The 17,156-nt window shown below is 36.5% G+C and overlaps 1 protein-coding gene across 2 annotated transcripts; it reads right to left on the bottom strand.

The window, feature by feature from the left end:
- Positions 1 to 2,258: 2,258 nt before the first annotated feature.
- On the bottom strand, positions 2,259 to 15,916 carry NIPSNAP3A (nipsnap homolog 3A). Of its 2 annotated transcripts, XR_004189659.2 has the most exons (7): positions 15,707 to 15,895; positions 12,723 to 12,933; positions 10,816 to 10,974; positions 9,147 to 9,296; positions 5,961 to 6,047; positions 5,692 to 5,871; positions 2,259 to 4,351 (listed from the first exon to the last, which is right to left on the bottom strand). XR_004189659.2 is itself a non-coding variant. In XM_006213388.4 (6 exons), exons 1-6 carry the CDS (start codon positions 15,764 to 15,766, stop codon positions 5,795 to 5,797), a joined length of 744 nt encoding a protein of 247 aa, XP_006213450.1. In that variant the 5' UTR covers positions 15,767 to 15,916; the 3' UTR covers positions 5,025 to 5,794. The 2 variants fall into 2 exon arrangements, 1 of the variants encoding a protein (XP_006213450.1); XM_006213388.4 differs by lacking the exon at positions 2,259 to 4,351 and having other exon boundaries at positions 5,025 to 5,871; positions 15,707 to 15,916.
- Positions 15,917 to 17,156: the final 1,240 nt, after the last annotated feature.

Here is a 17,156-nt window from a genome sequence, read left to right as displayed (position 1 = left end):
CAAGACAAAAAAAAACATTATACGTACCTGGACGGGATCTTTATGTTTAAGTTTATTTTCTGAGACTTCGCCCTACTCCAGAATTAATAATTCATGTCTTCATTTAACCCTTATTTACTAAATTCCTTCTATGCTTAGGCACTTTTCTAAAAACTGGAGTACAGATGTGAACAAAAGAGGTTCTGTCCTCTTGGAACTTCCAGGTTAGGGAAAACAGATAAACATATGAAGGGAAAATCTATCAGCGATTAATAAATACTACGAGGTAAAACAGTGTAGAATATGGAGAATAGAAAGTGCTGGAGGGAGGTAGCAGAGACTCCTAGCTATTTCCCAGTAGCCATTCTTCCCCATCCCTTTAAAAAAATTAGCAATAGAACCCATGCATCTAGGTGCAGCCATGTGACTAAGTCCTGGCCAGTGGGATGTGTTACTGCGTTTACTCTAAGTGATCTCTAAGTGTTGTTAGAGGGGTCGTTTCCCTCTCTTTCTTATTTCTGCTTGCCGGAACGTGGATGTGTCTTGAGTTCTTGGACTATGAAGTAGAAGCCACCTGCTGAAGGTGGCAGAACAAGAGAAGCGGCCTAGGTTCTGACACCGTGGACCACCATGCTAGGAGCCCTGGGCAGCCTGTCTCTGGACTTCCGTTTTACATGAGAAATTAGTTGAAGCCACTGCTATGTGGCTTACACCTATGATCTTAACCAGGAGGAGGGTGACTCCTACATTTCTCTTTTTCATTTGTTTCTGTTATTTTCATTGTACCCCCAATTCTTTGCCAAAAATTAAATTTCCTCTCAATATGATTAAACCTGCTAACCAGCATATTAGTTTCTGCTTCTGGAGTTATCTTTTGGGATTCCTTTCTTCTCTTGTGCCAGTGTGCACTAGTTGTTCTCTAAGAAAGCATGGTAGTTACTCTGGGATCTCCTTTTAGTGATATCCTGGGGGGGAGGGGGTCTCATTTGCCTTGTGTTGGACTTCTTGTTGCCAGGTTTTGTTGTTGTTGTTGTTGTGTTTTTTCACTCCTAATTTTAGGAAAGGGTACATGGGAATTAAACTTTTGAGACTTGCATCTCTAAAAATGTTTTATTCTACCAAACCTCTTGATTTATATGTTGGTTGGGTATAAAATTATACATTGGAAATAATTTTCCCTTATATTTTCAAAGGCAGTTCTCTTGTATTACAGCTTCTAGGAAGAAATTCATGGCGTTTAGATTCCTGCATCCTTGTATGTGACTTGTTTCTCTGTCTCTTTGGAAACTTTTATATTTTTCTCTTTGCCTGTAATGTTCTGAAATTTCACAGTTACGTGCCTTGGAGTATTTTTTCACCCATATTCCTCACTCAGTATAATCTCAATACTCTTCAGTCCTGAAAAATTTTTGTGTTTCTTGGATATTTTTACCTTCTCATCAATTTCTGCAACTTTTGTTATTCAGATATTCTGCCTCCACTTGATTTTCTAATTTTCTCTTTTTACTTTTTTACATGACAATTTTAGTCTAGGTTATTTGGGGTAAAGGACTACAATTTTATCTTCTAATTCATGTGTTGAATTTTAGACATTGTGAGCTCTTTTTTTATCCCTTCTCCAGAGTAGTTTTTATCTCTCTTTTTCCTAAAACAATATCCTCTTTTTGTTTCATGGGTTCAATATTTCTGTCTCTGAGGACATTCATTACAGGTGTTTTAGTTACTGTTTTAGCTCTTCTTTATGCATCATTTCTGTTTCTTTTAAGTTTTATTAATGTTTTCTATCATTTAATTTCTTTCCTTCCTTGATACTGGTGTTTTTCCTCAAATATTTTTTGCATTTGTGACCCTTAGCTATCAGCTCACATTTGGGAGTGACAAAAAAAAATTTTTTTGAAAGCTCATTGAGTATGAGTGGGGCTATCAAATGTGGGCTTCACTGTACAGTTTTCTTACTGGGCTGTTTCACTGAGGGGAAATGGACCCATCTGTCCCCATCTGTAAGTCATTCCTCTTAGCCTCTTGGTTGCCCCTGTGAGGAGATTTTCAGGGTCCTCATTTAGGTGAGTTTTAAGCTTTTGTTGCATTTTCTGTGACTGACCAGTGTAGAAGACTGGATACTTCAGTGTTTGGTAGGAAGCCATTCACTTAATTAATTAATTAATGACTAGTTTTGACCTCTTCTGCTGTATCTGGTATTTCTGAATGTGGTTCAGCCTTTCAAGGATATATTAAATAGGATAGGCTCAACTGCTATAACAAATAGACACCAAAATGTATACTGTCTGAAACAAAATAAGATTTTATTTCTTATTTCTTAAGAATCTAGAATGGGTTTCCCTTATTGGCAAGCAGCTCTTCTATGTGTGGTATTTTTAGGACCCAGACTACTTCAGCCCTGTGGCTTTGAATGTAAAGATCTTCTAGTTCAGTTGTATATTATTAAATAAGGTGGTTTTTCAGTTGGTTTAATCTGAAACATGAGTCTCATATCCTGGTTATACTTTTCTCCCAGTTACACTTTGGGAATCAGATTCCCAAAAGGTCCTAAGGACTTAAGTACAGTTTTTCAGGCTTTTTACATGAACCCAAGAAGGATTTGGATGGAGGAAATAGTATTAAGACCATTTATTTTCTGTGCTTTTCAACTCATTTGTTGCTCTGAGTTTTGAAGGAACAGGTGGGACTTGGGAAGAAAAGAAGGAAGAAATGTTGAAATCCATTCATACCTCCTGGAAAATGAGATAACTTACATGGCTACCTCAAAACTTAAGAGCAGTCTGAGACCCCTACAGGGGCCCTCATGTTAGGCCTGTATATAAGCCCTTCAGGCCTCTATAGTCAGTGCCCCTCACTATTCATCCTGACTCCTCATTTGTTTGCCTTGAGACCCAAGTTCAGGCCTGAGCCACCATGGTTGGAGTATCTGTGAGATGAGTGAGCCTTCTTTCCTCAACATCTCAGATGTCTAACTTTGTCTGTAATCAATCCCAGGGCCCTTCCCCTTCCCCACTGAGTTTCTGTTAGCTCCCTCGGCAGGAACCGTAAGAGTTAAGATATTGCCAGAATCCAATAGAGCAGGTTGAGCTATAACTTTCACCAAATCTGAATTTGGACTTCCTTCGTAGAAGGACTCTACTTAAATGGAGTAGGTACATACTCATCCTGTGTCTGCTGCGAGTAATGCTGTGTTCCACATGGATTTTATTGTCAGGCCATCCTTTTAGGTATGGTGGGTTTCCCAGGGTGCCAGTAATTCTCCATCAATTCCTTTGAGTCATGTTAAGGATGTCATTGAGGAAGTGAAGAAACATTTAAAGCTGGGCAAGGTACAGTATACATCCCAAGACATGTCAGAAAAATGGGCCCAGAGTGCTGATCCCTGGGAGTAGCTTGCAGGTGAATATGATCACCTAACAGTTTACTGTTTACAACTTTTAAATACAAAGCCATCACTGGCATTTAGTGCTCTTATGCCAGTCAAGACTGAGTTACAATTAATACTTGAAAGTGTAGATCAGGTATATTGAGCATGGAATTATTGTTTCTGCTTATCTCCTACAGAATATCAATACAGGTCACTAGGAATTTTATAGAAGACCCTGTGTAATGGGCATAAGAGCATGCTTATACCAAGAATTTGCTAGAATTTTTCTGTGAGATTGATACACTTTACACCGTTTTCCAGTTTACTTACAGCCAGAAGAATTTAACTTATTTGAGTAGTTTCACACTAATGTTTTTGCATTAATAAGTTTTCAGACCAAACCAGTCCTTCGTGCGTATGAGAATTTATAACCTGCTGCTCTTATAAGATCAAAAACAGTGAATACCTGGGTCTCTCAGACCCCTTTCAACAGTTTCACTTTAGTGCTGGACTCTTCTGAACTCAGAGAAATCAGTTTTGCATTTGAATTGTCAGGTTTTTTGACTTGACAATGATGTTTTAACTTGGAATAAAATAATTTTATTTTATTTATTGAACAGATGTCTTCTTCTGAGCTTCAGATATTCATGTGAATTTGTATGCATGTGTGTGTCCTTGACTGAATCCTCAATTGCATCCATGACCCCTCAGATCCTTATTTTCTCTTCCTAGGGAGAGCATGTCAAGTGCAAATCCTCATGTCCATCTGGGTCATCTTTGCAGTGTCCTTCGTCCCAGCCAGCTTTGTCGTGTTTCTGATCCAGGAGAGAATCAGCAAAGTGAAGGACCTGCAGTTCGTCAGCAGAATGAAGCCCATCATCTACTGGCTCTCCAATTTTGTTGGTAAGAACTCCGCTCTGCTGCTGCTTTATAAATCTCCATCAGGGCTCTGGACTGGGTGGAGGAGACAGCCCCTGGGTAGCCCCAGGAAATGTTCTAGCTGGTCTAAAGATGAGTGAAAGAGGAAAAGGCAGAGGCCATTGTACACTGTCATGTCACCAAACATGGCATTAAGCAAAGATCTCATCTCACACCAGAGAAAGTCTGTCCACACTGACTTCAGTTAATACCCACGACCACCACCACCTCCTTCCCTAAGAGACAACTTTTCAAAGAAACAGAGGTGGAAGACTCTTTATCAAAACTCGGAGCCAATGCCTCTAATCTAATCTGATAGATTTTAACCTCAAGTCAGGGTGTTCTTTGCCTTCCTAGGAACTCAGTCTGTCCTTTGAATTCCTGAAGACCAGGTAAATGAGAGGTGATCGTGCTTCCTGTCTTTCAGTTTTCCCATGGACAGCTAATTCATAATTTACTGTACTGTATTTGTAAAATGTTAGAAACATAAAAGAACACAGCTGTAAGTACAGGCTACCAGGAGAGCTTGGAAGTACCAAACCTAGTTTAAGGAGGCTGAGGCACTCAAGTACAATAAAAACTACAGATGTTTGTAGGAAAATCCTAGTATGTCTGTGATAGTACTGAAGAGATTCTTGTAAGATTACTTAATATTTACAGTAAAGACAGCACATTGTTACTTTCTCATTACCTTATGGCAACACAACAATAGCTCCAGTGATGAGGATAAAAATACAAACCACAATAAAAAGAATCAGACTGTGTATGTAGGCTGTTATTAGGGCAAACATTTCCATAACCATAAATATCTCATTAAAACAAATAGATGATCAAGTATCTTTGTTAAATAGTGATCCAGAATGAAATAAAAATTAGTAAAATTAACTGTAAATGAAGACACTGCAACATATAAACCAGTGGATCATCAATGGTTTTTAATACCAGGACCTAATAAGATTATTATCCAAATGATTAATTCTTACTGTGTCATAATTAACACAGATGACACAGATGATATTGTACTTTTCCATAGTAAAGAGATACACTTTATATTTTTATGAATCCCAATTGGTATTATAAAATAAACTTTACTGGACAAAAAACTCTTAAAATCTCAGAAAAGTAAACATGATGAAAAGGTTGACAATGTATACAAATAATTTAAAGATATTCTCACAGGTATGGAAATGTAACATAATCACTTGAATGTTAAGAGAATGGTGTAAGAGCAGAGGGTTGTCAAAACAGAGAACCAGAGATATTCTGAAACAAATGAAAATCAAGATTCTATAGTAATGGCAACGATTTTAATGTATGACAGATACTGAGATGCCAAGGAGAAAATAAACAGACTCTTTCCTGAAGTATTGGTGACAGTGGACAGAGCTAGCTTTTAAAAATGGAAAGGACACAGCAAATTAGCTTACCACCTCCTTCAAATAAAAATGAGAATCTCTTGGGAGAATTTAAGCACCACTAGCAGACACATCTCTTCGCAGTTAATGAAATACTTCGTATTTCAGCAGAAAACTATTTTAGTGGTGAAAATGATGCAGGAATCAGAAGCATATTCTGCTGAGATTCAAGGAAGTTAACACTTTCCCGAACTGAAAAAAAATTCATAAGAAGGCATATAAAGTTACTGACTAAATGAAATTTGTCCTGAGAATAATTTGTGCCGAGTGAAATAGCTCACCAGCTGCCACAACTCTGGGATCCTCGTGAGACCGATGTCTCCCAGCTGCACGACTATCTGCACTCTCATTCCACCAAAGAACGTGAACTGCAGAAATAAGCAGAAATAGACTCTAAAGGCTATGACATTACTACAAATAAGACACACAGAAAATTAGTCAGAAACTTTAGGCCTTACTCTTTGGCTCAAAATAGTGCGTATCTAGAAGGTAAAACTAACTATGTTAGTGGTACGATTGCAGAAGGGTCAGAGATTTGAGAGATAAATTTATAAATTAATTAATCAAACCGGTTTTATAGATGATGAAACAGAAAGCTGGAGAAGGGAAGTTAAGTAACACAGCTAAAGACACAATCAGGACTAGACCCAAGTTTCATGACTTCCTAACACGTTATTTTATTTAACAAAAGCGAGATTATAAAAAAGCTGTGTTTACCACTGCACATTTAGGGGATACATAGAAAAAAAATTTAAAGTAGCATGTAAACCACCTAGAGAAAACCTCTACCAATATTAAGTGCATTTTCTTTAAAAAATACAAGTAAAATCACATTAGGATCTTGCTGTATATTATGCTTAGTCTTAGTCATAGATTTTAAAAAATCAACAATGCATAGTTTCTATGGCAATAACATCAGTTTTTAATAGCTATGTGAATTCCTCCTTATAGATACAACATTTTATCCCAACCCCTTACTATTAACCAATTAAATTATTTCCAGTATTTCAACATTCTATAAAATACTGGGATAATGTTCTTGTGCATAATTTTTTACAAACATTTTATAATTACAATATAGCTATATAGGAAAATGCAGATAAAGAGACAACAGAAAGTATGCCTACACCACTCAGATAACCACTTTCATACTTGGTGTATCTCTTTCCATAGTTATGCATACATGTATTTTTATATATGTATGTACACTTACATGCACATAGACACATAAGAATATATGGTTTATGGTTATAAATACATAATATATGACACATATCTATATATCTATTTCTGTGTTACATGTGTATTACATAAAGTCACACCATGCTGTTTCCACACTGTAAACAACGTTGACATAATCTTCATCAGAACAGCAGTACATATATAGCTATAATAATGACAATGTTGATGACAACTGCTACTAACATTGGGTTCTCCTGCATGCCAAGCCTGGTCTTTTTCTTTTTTTTTCAAGCCTCGTCTTATATTTTGCATGTACTAACTCATTTAGTTTTCATAATAATCTCAGGTGGTAGGTTATTATTATCATCATTTTATGGATGAGGAAAGTAAGGCACAATGAGGTTAAGTAACTTACCCAAGGTCACAAAGTTTTAAGTGGTGGATTTGAGATTCAAACCCAGGCAGTCTGGATCTTAATATTTTCTTAATATAACTCCTAAAGTTTACATTGAGAGAACCAAAGAGTATATCTTATAGATACATATACACTTGCAAATATACAGTGTATATATTATATACTGTCCTCTGGAAATGCAATAGTGATTTATTCTCAGCGTATTATCATACTCCTAGTACACTAAGAATGAATTTGAGATTAGAAAGCGTGTGCACACACATTTTCAGTAGTTTTTTAAAATAAAAATCATACATGTCCACTATAGTAAGTTAAAGACTTAAAAAAACTTTAATATTTTCATTCAAATATGACTCTAAATTTTATAGTCTTTCAAATTTCCTTCTTGTGTAATGAAGAACATGCATATTTCCTAGAATACTGGAAAGAAACAATTGAAAAACATCTGTATCATCTTTGCCCAAGTTTTTATTTTTCTTTTTGTCTTTGGATTTCATTTATGTTGTTTTAGGGGACACAAAATTTGCAGTTTTGTATCATAAAATCATCAGTTGACTCTTTTTTACATTCATAGTTTCTTCATTTGCTTTTGGCTTAGAAATGTTGTTCTAATCCATATTATTATATAAACTTATCTATACTTTGTTTTAGTAATTCTATGAATTCAATTTTTAATTGAAACCTATAATCCATCTTCATTTTATTTTAGCATATGGTGTGAGATAGGCATCTAATAATTGTCATAATTTTTCTCCTCTTCATGTATTTTCCAACTTGAACAAACAACTATTTTTGTACAGTCAACTAATTTCTTAGAATATATTACTAGCAGTTGAATTTGTGGGCAGCCATCAGGTCAGCTTTGGATATGTTACATTTGAGATGTCCTTTGGACATGAAGTCGGGAAGATGAGGCAACTAGATATTATGAGTCTTTGAAATATCAAAAGTCTTTTTTATTTATCCTTTTAGATAAACTTTACAAGCATTATTTGAATTTGCCACCAAAAAAACTCTCTAAAATTCTGATTGGAATATCTTTCAACGTTAAAAGTTAAATATCCCAAGTAAGTGTTTTATTAAATAAATTAATATACTATGTATATGTACACATATATGTACATATATATGGTATATATACTATGTGTATCTAAGTGGTGAGAAATGGATAATTGTTTTTCTTTGGGCTTCTCCATGCTTTTAATATTTTTAATAACTTTTAAATCCTTTTCCCCCAGAAGCAATCTCCCTACCCTAAGTCATGTTATTAAAAATAAAACCACAAAAGGTACAAATGGTACAAATTTCCACATGTAAGATAAATAAATTGCTAAGAAGATAAATCTTAAAAGTTCCTATCATGAGGAAAAACAATTTGTAACTATATGAGGTGATGGATGTTAACTAAACTTACTGTGGTAATCATTTTGCAATATATACATATATCAGATCACTATGTTGTATACCTTAAACTTATACAATGTGACACATTAGTTATACCCTAAAAAAACTGGAGAAAAAGGACAAAAAGAAGAAAATTGATAAAAGTACGTTCAGAGGAAACAAAAGATAATGAAAGGAATAGGTGATTTCTTCAGGTTTTTTCCAGTTTTAAAAATTTTATCATTTTGATGTATCAGAGAAAAGAGCCAGTTCAGTATTTGAATAAGGCTTCACAAGATGTTAATATTCTTAATAAATGAGATGTAAAATAGGTTTGCTTACCCCTTAAAATTACAAAAAACTAAAAATTTGTCAATAAAAGGTAAAATATACTCAATAATGAGAACAGAGACAAACTGACCCAAGGAACGTAACACTAGATCACCAATATACTTTGCAGTTTCATAGAAGAAATGGACAACCGTACCTCTGTTGAGTATTCCATATTCTGCATGGAACACTCCAACTAATTTTGTGTAGCCTTGATTGATATGAGTATGAACTGCCCTTTTAAATGGGTCACCCCACAGAGCTGGCCCACCAGGTTTCATCTGAAAAGTAGCCAGTTCATAGACTCCTAGAATAGGGAGAAAAATAATTATTTTACAGAACACATGCAAGCAATTTGTAATCCTGTCTAGTTTGGTTCCAGTGGAAAGCTAATCTACATGTACAGATCTGGAGGATCATACAGCTATACATGTTCATGTAGACATATTTATTACCAATTTGTACTGTCTATTTTTTTATGTTTAGAAAGTCTTTGTCCTAGTTTAAGGGTCAGTTGTTAAGCTTATCATACAGAACAAAGAAAAAGGGACTGGAAGCTATAGGTAAGCTATTATCTAACATATTTTTAATCTGTAAAATTTTTCATTAAAATAGTGAGAATTTACAATGGAATAGGATTTTTTTTAGCTGTCTGCATCTACACTTCTATAAAAGAAATGAATAAGGAAGTATTTTCCAATCTCTTATAGCTCCATTCTTCTTTCCAACTTCCAGTACTTTTTACTTTATGTAATATCCCCCTATATGTTTCCATTTCTACCAGGAACAGCAAGCAAATGGACCTGAAGTGACTGTCTCAGAGTTTTTAAGGGAAAACAAACCCTAAAGAAGATGGTTTCATTATTCCTAAATATCCAGGTAAATACCTGAAAAGGATTTTATCTTCTGGGTAGAAATATAGGGTGGGTGAAGAGAAAAAAACTAGGGGACAAGTAGATTTGAGAAATAATGGAAAAACATGCAAAAGTTACTGAAGAATCATGAATCACATAGAGAAAGAGAATCAAGATCTGACATTGTCTCTGAAGCCCACTAGTTCACTTACATGGTGCTAAAAGCAGTGGGGGATGTGAGTGATTAAGGATCTAAATAAGACTTTTCAAATCTCCTGTAATCTAAAATGCACTACAGAGTTGGGAATAATGGGGGAGATAATAATAAAATTTAAATTAGTTTATGCTTTTTCTAATCTGACCTTTGTTTAAAACTGGATTGAGGTAATAATTTCTTTAAGTCAGCAAGAAGTGAAATCAGGAAGAAGACAAATCTTTAGGAATTATTTTCAAACTGAGAAATAAGAAAGAGGAAGACACAAAAGTTAGACTACAGTAATACAGCTTGGCAATTTCAGTTAATTCACTCCCCCCAAACGGTCACTTTTATAAGCAAATTGATACTTGGTGATTTGAGATTAGTAGTAATTTATGGAAAAATACTTTCATATTTAAAAGTTTATATTATTTCAAAACTATGACAAAATATTATACACTATCCCTCATCTACCCACATGTGTTCCCTGCTCCCAAGGCCCAACTTCTCGACCTTTACTATGTCAACTTTTTCTGTAATACAGCTAAGCTTTAAGTATCAGTAAGATACCAGTTTGGAAAAATACTTCATTATTTAATGCTCATGTTTTTAAGGATAAGCTAAGAGGTCCAACTTATTTTTATTTCAACAATCAACATATGTTCCTATATTAAGCAAAAGATTAACTTCATTTTTTTCCAGTAGAGCTTTAGTTTTTATAAATCTTTAGTATTTTCTCCATCAAAATTCAAAGTGATTAAGAAAGAAGGACTTACCTTCTTTTGGAGGTTTTTCTAATTTGCACCATGGCACCAGATAAGTAATTTCACTCTCTTGTTTATCAATAAGAGCCAAATTTGGAATGAGAAATTGTTCCTGCCATTCCTTATCTTTGGCCAAAGCTTTCCAAACTTCAGTTCGATGAGCAAAATTGTCTATGGAAAGAAAAGGAGTAAGAAAAATAAAAATGTTAAATTTAAAATCACCTGTACGTTTTCTGAGTTTCATTCCGTTTAGCAAGTGTTCAGGAGTCCACATAAGGACACTGTGTTATATCCCTGGAGATACTGACATAAATAGATGTGACATCTGTCTCCAAGTTGCTAATGGTCTAAAAGGGGAGGAGCAATGTAAACAACTAATGATAATATATTATAGTAATGGGCGTCACAGACTCTACTCACAACGACCTACTAAGCTACTACTGCCTACTAAGTTAGTAGGTAGTTGTGAGACTTAGGTAAGTTATTGACTCTTTCTATGCTTGTTTACCTCCAGGGCTGATGTGAGGATTAAATGAATTAGTACATGAAAGGAGCTCAGAACAGTGTTTGGCACCAACTTAGTACTCAATGTATATTAACTATTCTTATTCATTTAATTGAAACATTTAAATTACAGTGTCAGTTTAGAAAAAGACTATTCTTCTTTGTGGGTGGTGATGGTGATGAGCGGTAAGGTCAAGGTACAACTGAATTAAATTTAACACAAATGAAATTACGATTTGCTTTTTCAGCCTCTTCTTTGAACAAACAGCTTCCAAAGAAATAATGCTGATTCTCTCACTGTCGCCCATTCTTTTTACATAGTACTATTTCTCTTCTGTTTGTTACAAACATATGAACCCAGTACTGTATTTACTATTAGGGCTTTATAAGACTAATGGTAAGAGTCTTCTATGGTTTATGTTGTGGATAAGGAATAACACCTACCTTAGAGCTTACATTATGTCAGGACCTTACTACTTATTTTCTTAATGGGACATGATTCAACTGGTGTTGCATTAAAGCATAAACTGTGTTTTAATGGGGGTTTGTTCTATTATAACAGGGAAAACCCCTAAACTATGGCCACGTTAAGTACAGAATGAGTACTTTTCATATTAAAGTATAAGATGACTATTAACTTTGGACACTGATGACCAAACACTAAATGAAGTTATTAAAAGCTCTTTGAATATCAAGTCCTGATGTGACTTCACAAAGATCTGAATAAACATTCTAGGGATTCCTGCAACTGTTCTTCTTCTACTAAACCAGGGGCTGGTCAGCTTCGGTATGGGAAGAATTCACTCAATTTCTTTTCCTTTACCTCCCTAGACTAATATAATGATGGTGAATTCCTTGAAATCCTGGGGGCAGAAAAAACCCAAAAGTGGTCCTGAAACATAACAGAATTATTAAATCTTATAGAACGATGAAGGCTTCAAAATTGACTATTAACTTCTGTTTTCCTAAAGTCCCTAGATGTTTGAATGATTTCTGATAAAATATTGATACCGGCTATAGCTTCAATATTAAGAAAAAAATAATTCTACTTTCTTTTATGATCCTAACCCACCTGGGTTCTTGCAATCACAGCTTTAAATTTTTCATCAACGATCTTTACAATACACCATTCTAAACTTTTATAAGCATTAAAGTCCAGTTCACAATTTTAGGACTTGAAATTGGAGATGCCACATTTTCCCAGTATTACTTCTCATGTGATAATATAAAGGTTCCAGCAATGGGCTGTTAGAGGTGTACCACTGGGAGGAGTAATCACTGAATTTATTTTTTTGGTATTGCTTTTTTAAAGTTTTACTTAAGCTGTATGTATTTATAGCAACATAGATCCAAGTCTCATGTAATATCTAACTGAATGAAGATCTGTACTGAATACTTAAGCTCATGAATCATACCATACTTCCAAATATGAAACACTTTATTCATTCTGCCTCCAAATTCTACACTCCAGTATCCAACCAATTCAGAGTGAGCTGTCCGAAGATGAATGTTTTTCTTAACATTTTCCAGGAACTCTTTCATCTTTGATGGTTTAAGATAATAGGTACGAAACTCATAGAATGTTCCATCGTATTGTCTGGGGCCTGTAGCAAAAGATGAGCACACCTAAAGAAAGATAAAGCAAATCAAATATTTTGGGAAGGTAGGGTTTATAATATGTTACAACTGAATCTGAGCCTGGAAACAAAGGACATTCAGACTCATGATCTGTTTGCACTTCTGTTGTCCTTTCTCCATAGAATTTGTTTAGAGATATGTCAATAAAGATAACTAATTTTAAATATTCTAAATATTTAGCTACTGTTTCCTAGCAGGGGATCTACCTTTAGTCACTTTTTCATGAGAAGTTGCTCATAAGGAGGCACTGGAGCACTTTCTTTACCCAAGGACTACAATTAGTATCACAATAAATTTTACAAATAGTTTACTATCCCTTATTTAGCCAATGTTCTGTCTTTAGTCAATAGTGTATGTGTTAGAGTTAAGCATTTAAAGCAATTTTATAATACACAGGTATTTTGGCAGGCACAATTGAAATGTGTTTACTAGCAGACAACTCTTTTTTTTTTTTTTTTTAGGATCTTAAAACAATGGAAATTGCTAGTCAGATCAAAGTATTTCCTAAATCCATTGAAGGAAATCACTGGTCAAAAATAGATTAGGAGTGTAATTAATGTAATAGGAAACTATTGTCTATCCAATTGCATTGTAATATGACGACAGACTGTGTAAATGCTAGAAAAATGAAAAATCAGTAAGTCAGAATTGTCTGAATAATTATTAGGTTTTAATTATAGATGCAATCTGAAGAAGGGCATTTAATCTATGCAATTATAGCAGGTTGAAGGAAGTACCCCTTAAGAACTACTAGTTCCTTTTGTAATAGTCATATGCTCACAATGTAAGTTTCTAATTTGGTTCTCTGAGTGAACTTAACTTTCAGTAAGAAATGCTTTGCCATATATTATCCTTTGTCTATGTTTATGTATACACATATTATATATATGTATATACACACATACATATACACATACATTCATATGGCATTCTAGTTTACATATCCATCATGCATACACTTGGTTAGCATGTGCACCTTTCCTGAAGCTGATTACACCAGAATTATGTATTAAAACAGTTTTGGTACTTATATAAGCTATTGATGAATTTTGGTCTTATACTGACTACCTGAAGGGAGGAGAAAAAGCTTCAAAGGAAAGCAGTAGGCTTCTTGTTCTGACATGTATTTTGTTTACAAAACACAATAGTATATATTTTTAGTTTATATACTTATATATATATATATATACACACATACATACACTTTAAAGTATATATTTTTACTTAATTGTGTAGAAGGCTTAATTATAATCCTCTATCTTGAGGTCATTTCATGTCTATGATGAGTTATATTCTCATTGCCCAGCTATGCTTGCCATCAAAAACAATTGCAGCTGTCCCTGCATCTGGCAGACATTCTTTATATGCCGTTTTAACAAACGTTATTAACAGAATGTTACACAAATAAATTATAAATAGCATATATAGTTTTAAAATATTATACATAAAATATAAATATATGGTCCAATGGGGCACTTGTAACAATTGCTTAAGTTGTTTTTAGGGGAATTTGTAATTGGAGATCAAAATATGTGATCAAAGACACACATTTCATAATCGTTGGCAGAAGAAACATACAATAGAAAAGCTCAGGTAAAGGTTAACAGCAAGGGGTGTGTCTGTTTGTGAGAGGATGTGAAGTGATTTTTGTTGCAGAGCCACCAGAACGAGGCTGGGGGAGGAATCATGAGTGCTTCAGGCTCTCTTGTGTCCAAATTAGGGCTCATTCTCCACAGCAGTGACTTACAGTTCACTTGTAAGAGATCATCTGGTTGATACTTAAAAACTTCAAAGTTCAGAATAAAAATTTAAGGTATAATTCCTGCCCCTGCCCCAGTAGAGAGAATCAGGGTAAAGACTGCCTTGCTAATTTTGAGTGAAGGGACCATTGATGGTTCTTCTTTAGTGTTTTCCAGATAGTCAGTCTCTAGAGTAGATTAATCCCCTTCTTACCCTGTCCTTTGAGAAAGGAGTAAAAGCCTAAATAGCAAACAGTAAAATCTCTAGGTTGGATTCACAGAATAGGCCAATTCCTGACAGTTAGGGCTGAATCACAAAAATCTGTTTTGTACATTTCTCATCTAACTTTAAATGAAGTTGTTATCATCATATTGGCTGCGAGGTTCTGGACCCTGCCTGACTTGGGCACCAGCTTCACGAGACAGTAGCTGCTGGGCAGGATGCTCCTCCACCCGCACCCTGGGTCCCCTCTTTAAGGTTGTTCTCTGTAAAATGCTGGGAGGTTGCGTATTTCGTTTAAAAAGGGGAGGCCGGTTCTGTTGCCAGCCAGTATCTGGTTGACGTTTTGCTCCTTCTCCCTTCAGTCGGGAGCAGCCGGTAGCTTGTCAAAAGACAAATCAATAAAACAGGCCAGACCAGCGCCTGGCATGGGCCCCAATGCGGCAACAGCAACCGCGCTGGGCGGCAAAAACGCAGCAGCGGGCGCTTTAGGGGTGTCCTCAGGGCCGCCGGACACTTAGGCCAGAAAAGGCCCCCGTTCATGGCTGTTCACGAGCCGACTGGAGGCGACCCAAGCAGCGGGTCTTCCCCTAGCGGCACCCTTCCTTCTCCTCCCGCTCCCGGGGTACCCCGTCTCCGGATTCCGGGACTCGCACTAGAAGTTCTGCGGGCAGCACCACGCTGGCGGGGGGGGGGGGGGGGGCGAGCAGGTAGGCGCATGCGCGGCCCGCGCGCTCCCGCAGAAGCCTCTCGCAAACCCCTCCCCCAGGGGAGACGTCGGGCGCGTCCCTGCGGTCCGTACCTGAGGCGCCGGCGTCCGCGCGGCCACAGCTCTAGTCAGGCTGCTTCGGAGGGCTAGCATGGCGCGGCTCCGGGCGCTGAGGAGGGCAGACGGCGGGTATTCTTTCTTAAATTCCTCCTCCTGTGGCTTCCCCACTGGCAGGGAGCAGCGCCTACACCAGGGGTAGACGCAAGCTCGGGGCGGGACTGGGCTCCGCCTCCGGCGCGGAGGCGCGGCCTCACCGCCCAGTTCTCGAGGCGACGTGTCTGGTGTCAGCTCTGACCTTTCCAATCCCTTTGTTTCCCCAAACGTTCTTACCCCATCGTCAGAAGTCACATTAGAAGTGGCTGAGGCCGTTCCTGGCCAGCCTCTGGGCCCATCCCCTCGTCTCCACGCGCACTTGGCGTACAATTCGTACATGTTCGTGTGTAGAAAGCGAGTGTGGGGGACCACTGGGAAGGCAGTAGGGATCTGCGCGTGTCATGCTTGGAATTTAAACTGTGGACGTGTTTTCCGTTAGGTTTTATTCGTTGTGATGTACATATAGCTGAAGACCAGGGAGCCTTCACTTTTCTGTTCTAAGCGCATTCTCCGTCATCACTGCCCCCAACATCAATTTGTAAGGCTCCTTATCATTAACATTGTATTTTCCAGGAGCTCAGAGGAATGGGGACATTGAGCTACATATGAAAAATTCAAAGATGAACATATGTTGTTAAAACTTAAAATTCTATAAGCCTTAAAAGCAAAAATTCTGATCCTTGCTTACCGGAATAACCACTTTAAACGTTTCGAGCTGTTTCTTCCAACGTTTGTGTCTGTATTTTCAAATAATAAGCATATTCTGCTATTTCTTCTTCTTCTTCTTCTGTTTTTGGTTTAGATAATATCTGTTGACTCTCTATGGAAAAGGAAGATTTAAGTCTCTAATATACCATTCCCCCCAGATAATTTCCCTTCTCACGTCTAATGTTTACACAAAAAATTCAGTTAATTGATTACTTTATTAATTTACATTACCTACATCATATTAATGTTTACATTATTCTTTCTAATAGCTACATTATTGCAAACATTAATGTAACATTGCTTACATTATTAAGACTAGGGATTTCGCTGTGCATTGTGTAATGACTTCAATCATCTCTTCAGAGGAAAGGAGGCTTTTTAAAGTTACTTATTCCAGAGAGGGTGATTCAGTTTTTCCCGACAACAGGCATCCATTTCTGGCTAATGAAGACAAGGCATTATCTGTGCCTAGAAGGGATCTTTATGTTTAAATTTATTTTCTTAGACTTTCCTCCCTGGAATTGACAGTTCATTCCTTCATTTAACTTGTATTAATTAAATTCCCTCTATTCTTCAGACACTTTTCCAAAAACTAGGGCACAGAGGTGAACAAAAGACAAAGTCTGTGTCCTCTTGGAACTTCCAGGTTAGGGGAAACATAAATGAAGGAAAAAACTATCAG

Source organism: Vicugna pacos, chromosome 4, assembly GCF_048564905.1.
Source record: "Vicugna pacos chromosome 4, VicPac4, whole genome shotgun sequence".
NCBI lineage: Eukaryota > Metazoa > Chordata > Mammalia > Artiodactyla > Camelidae > Vicugna > Vicugna pacos.
This window is presented reverse-complemented; position numbering and strand designations above follow the sequence as displayed.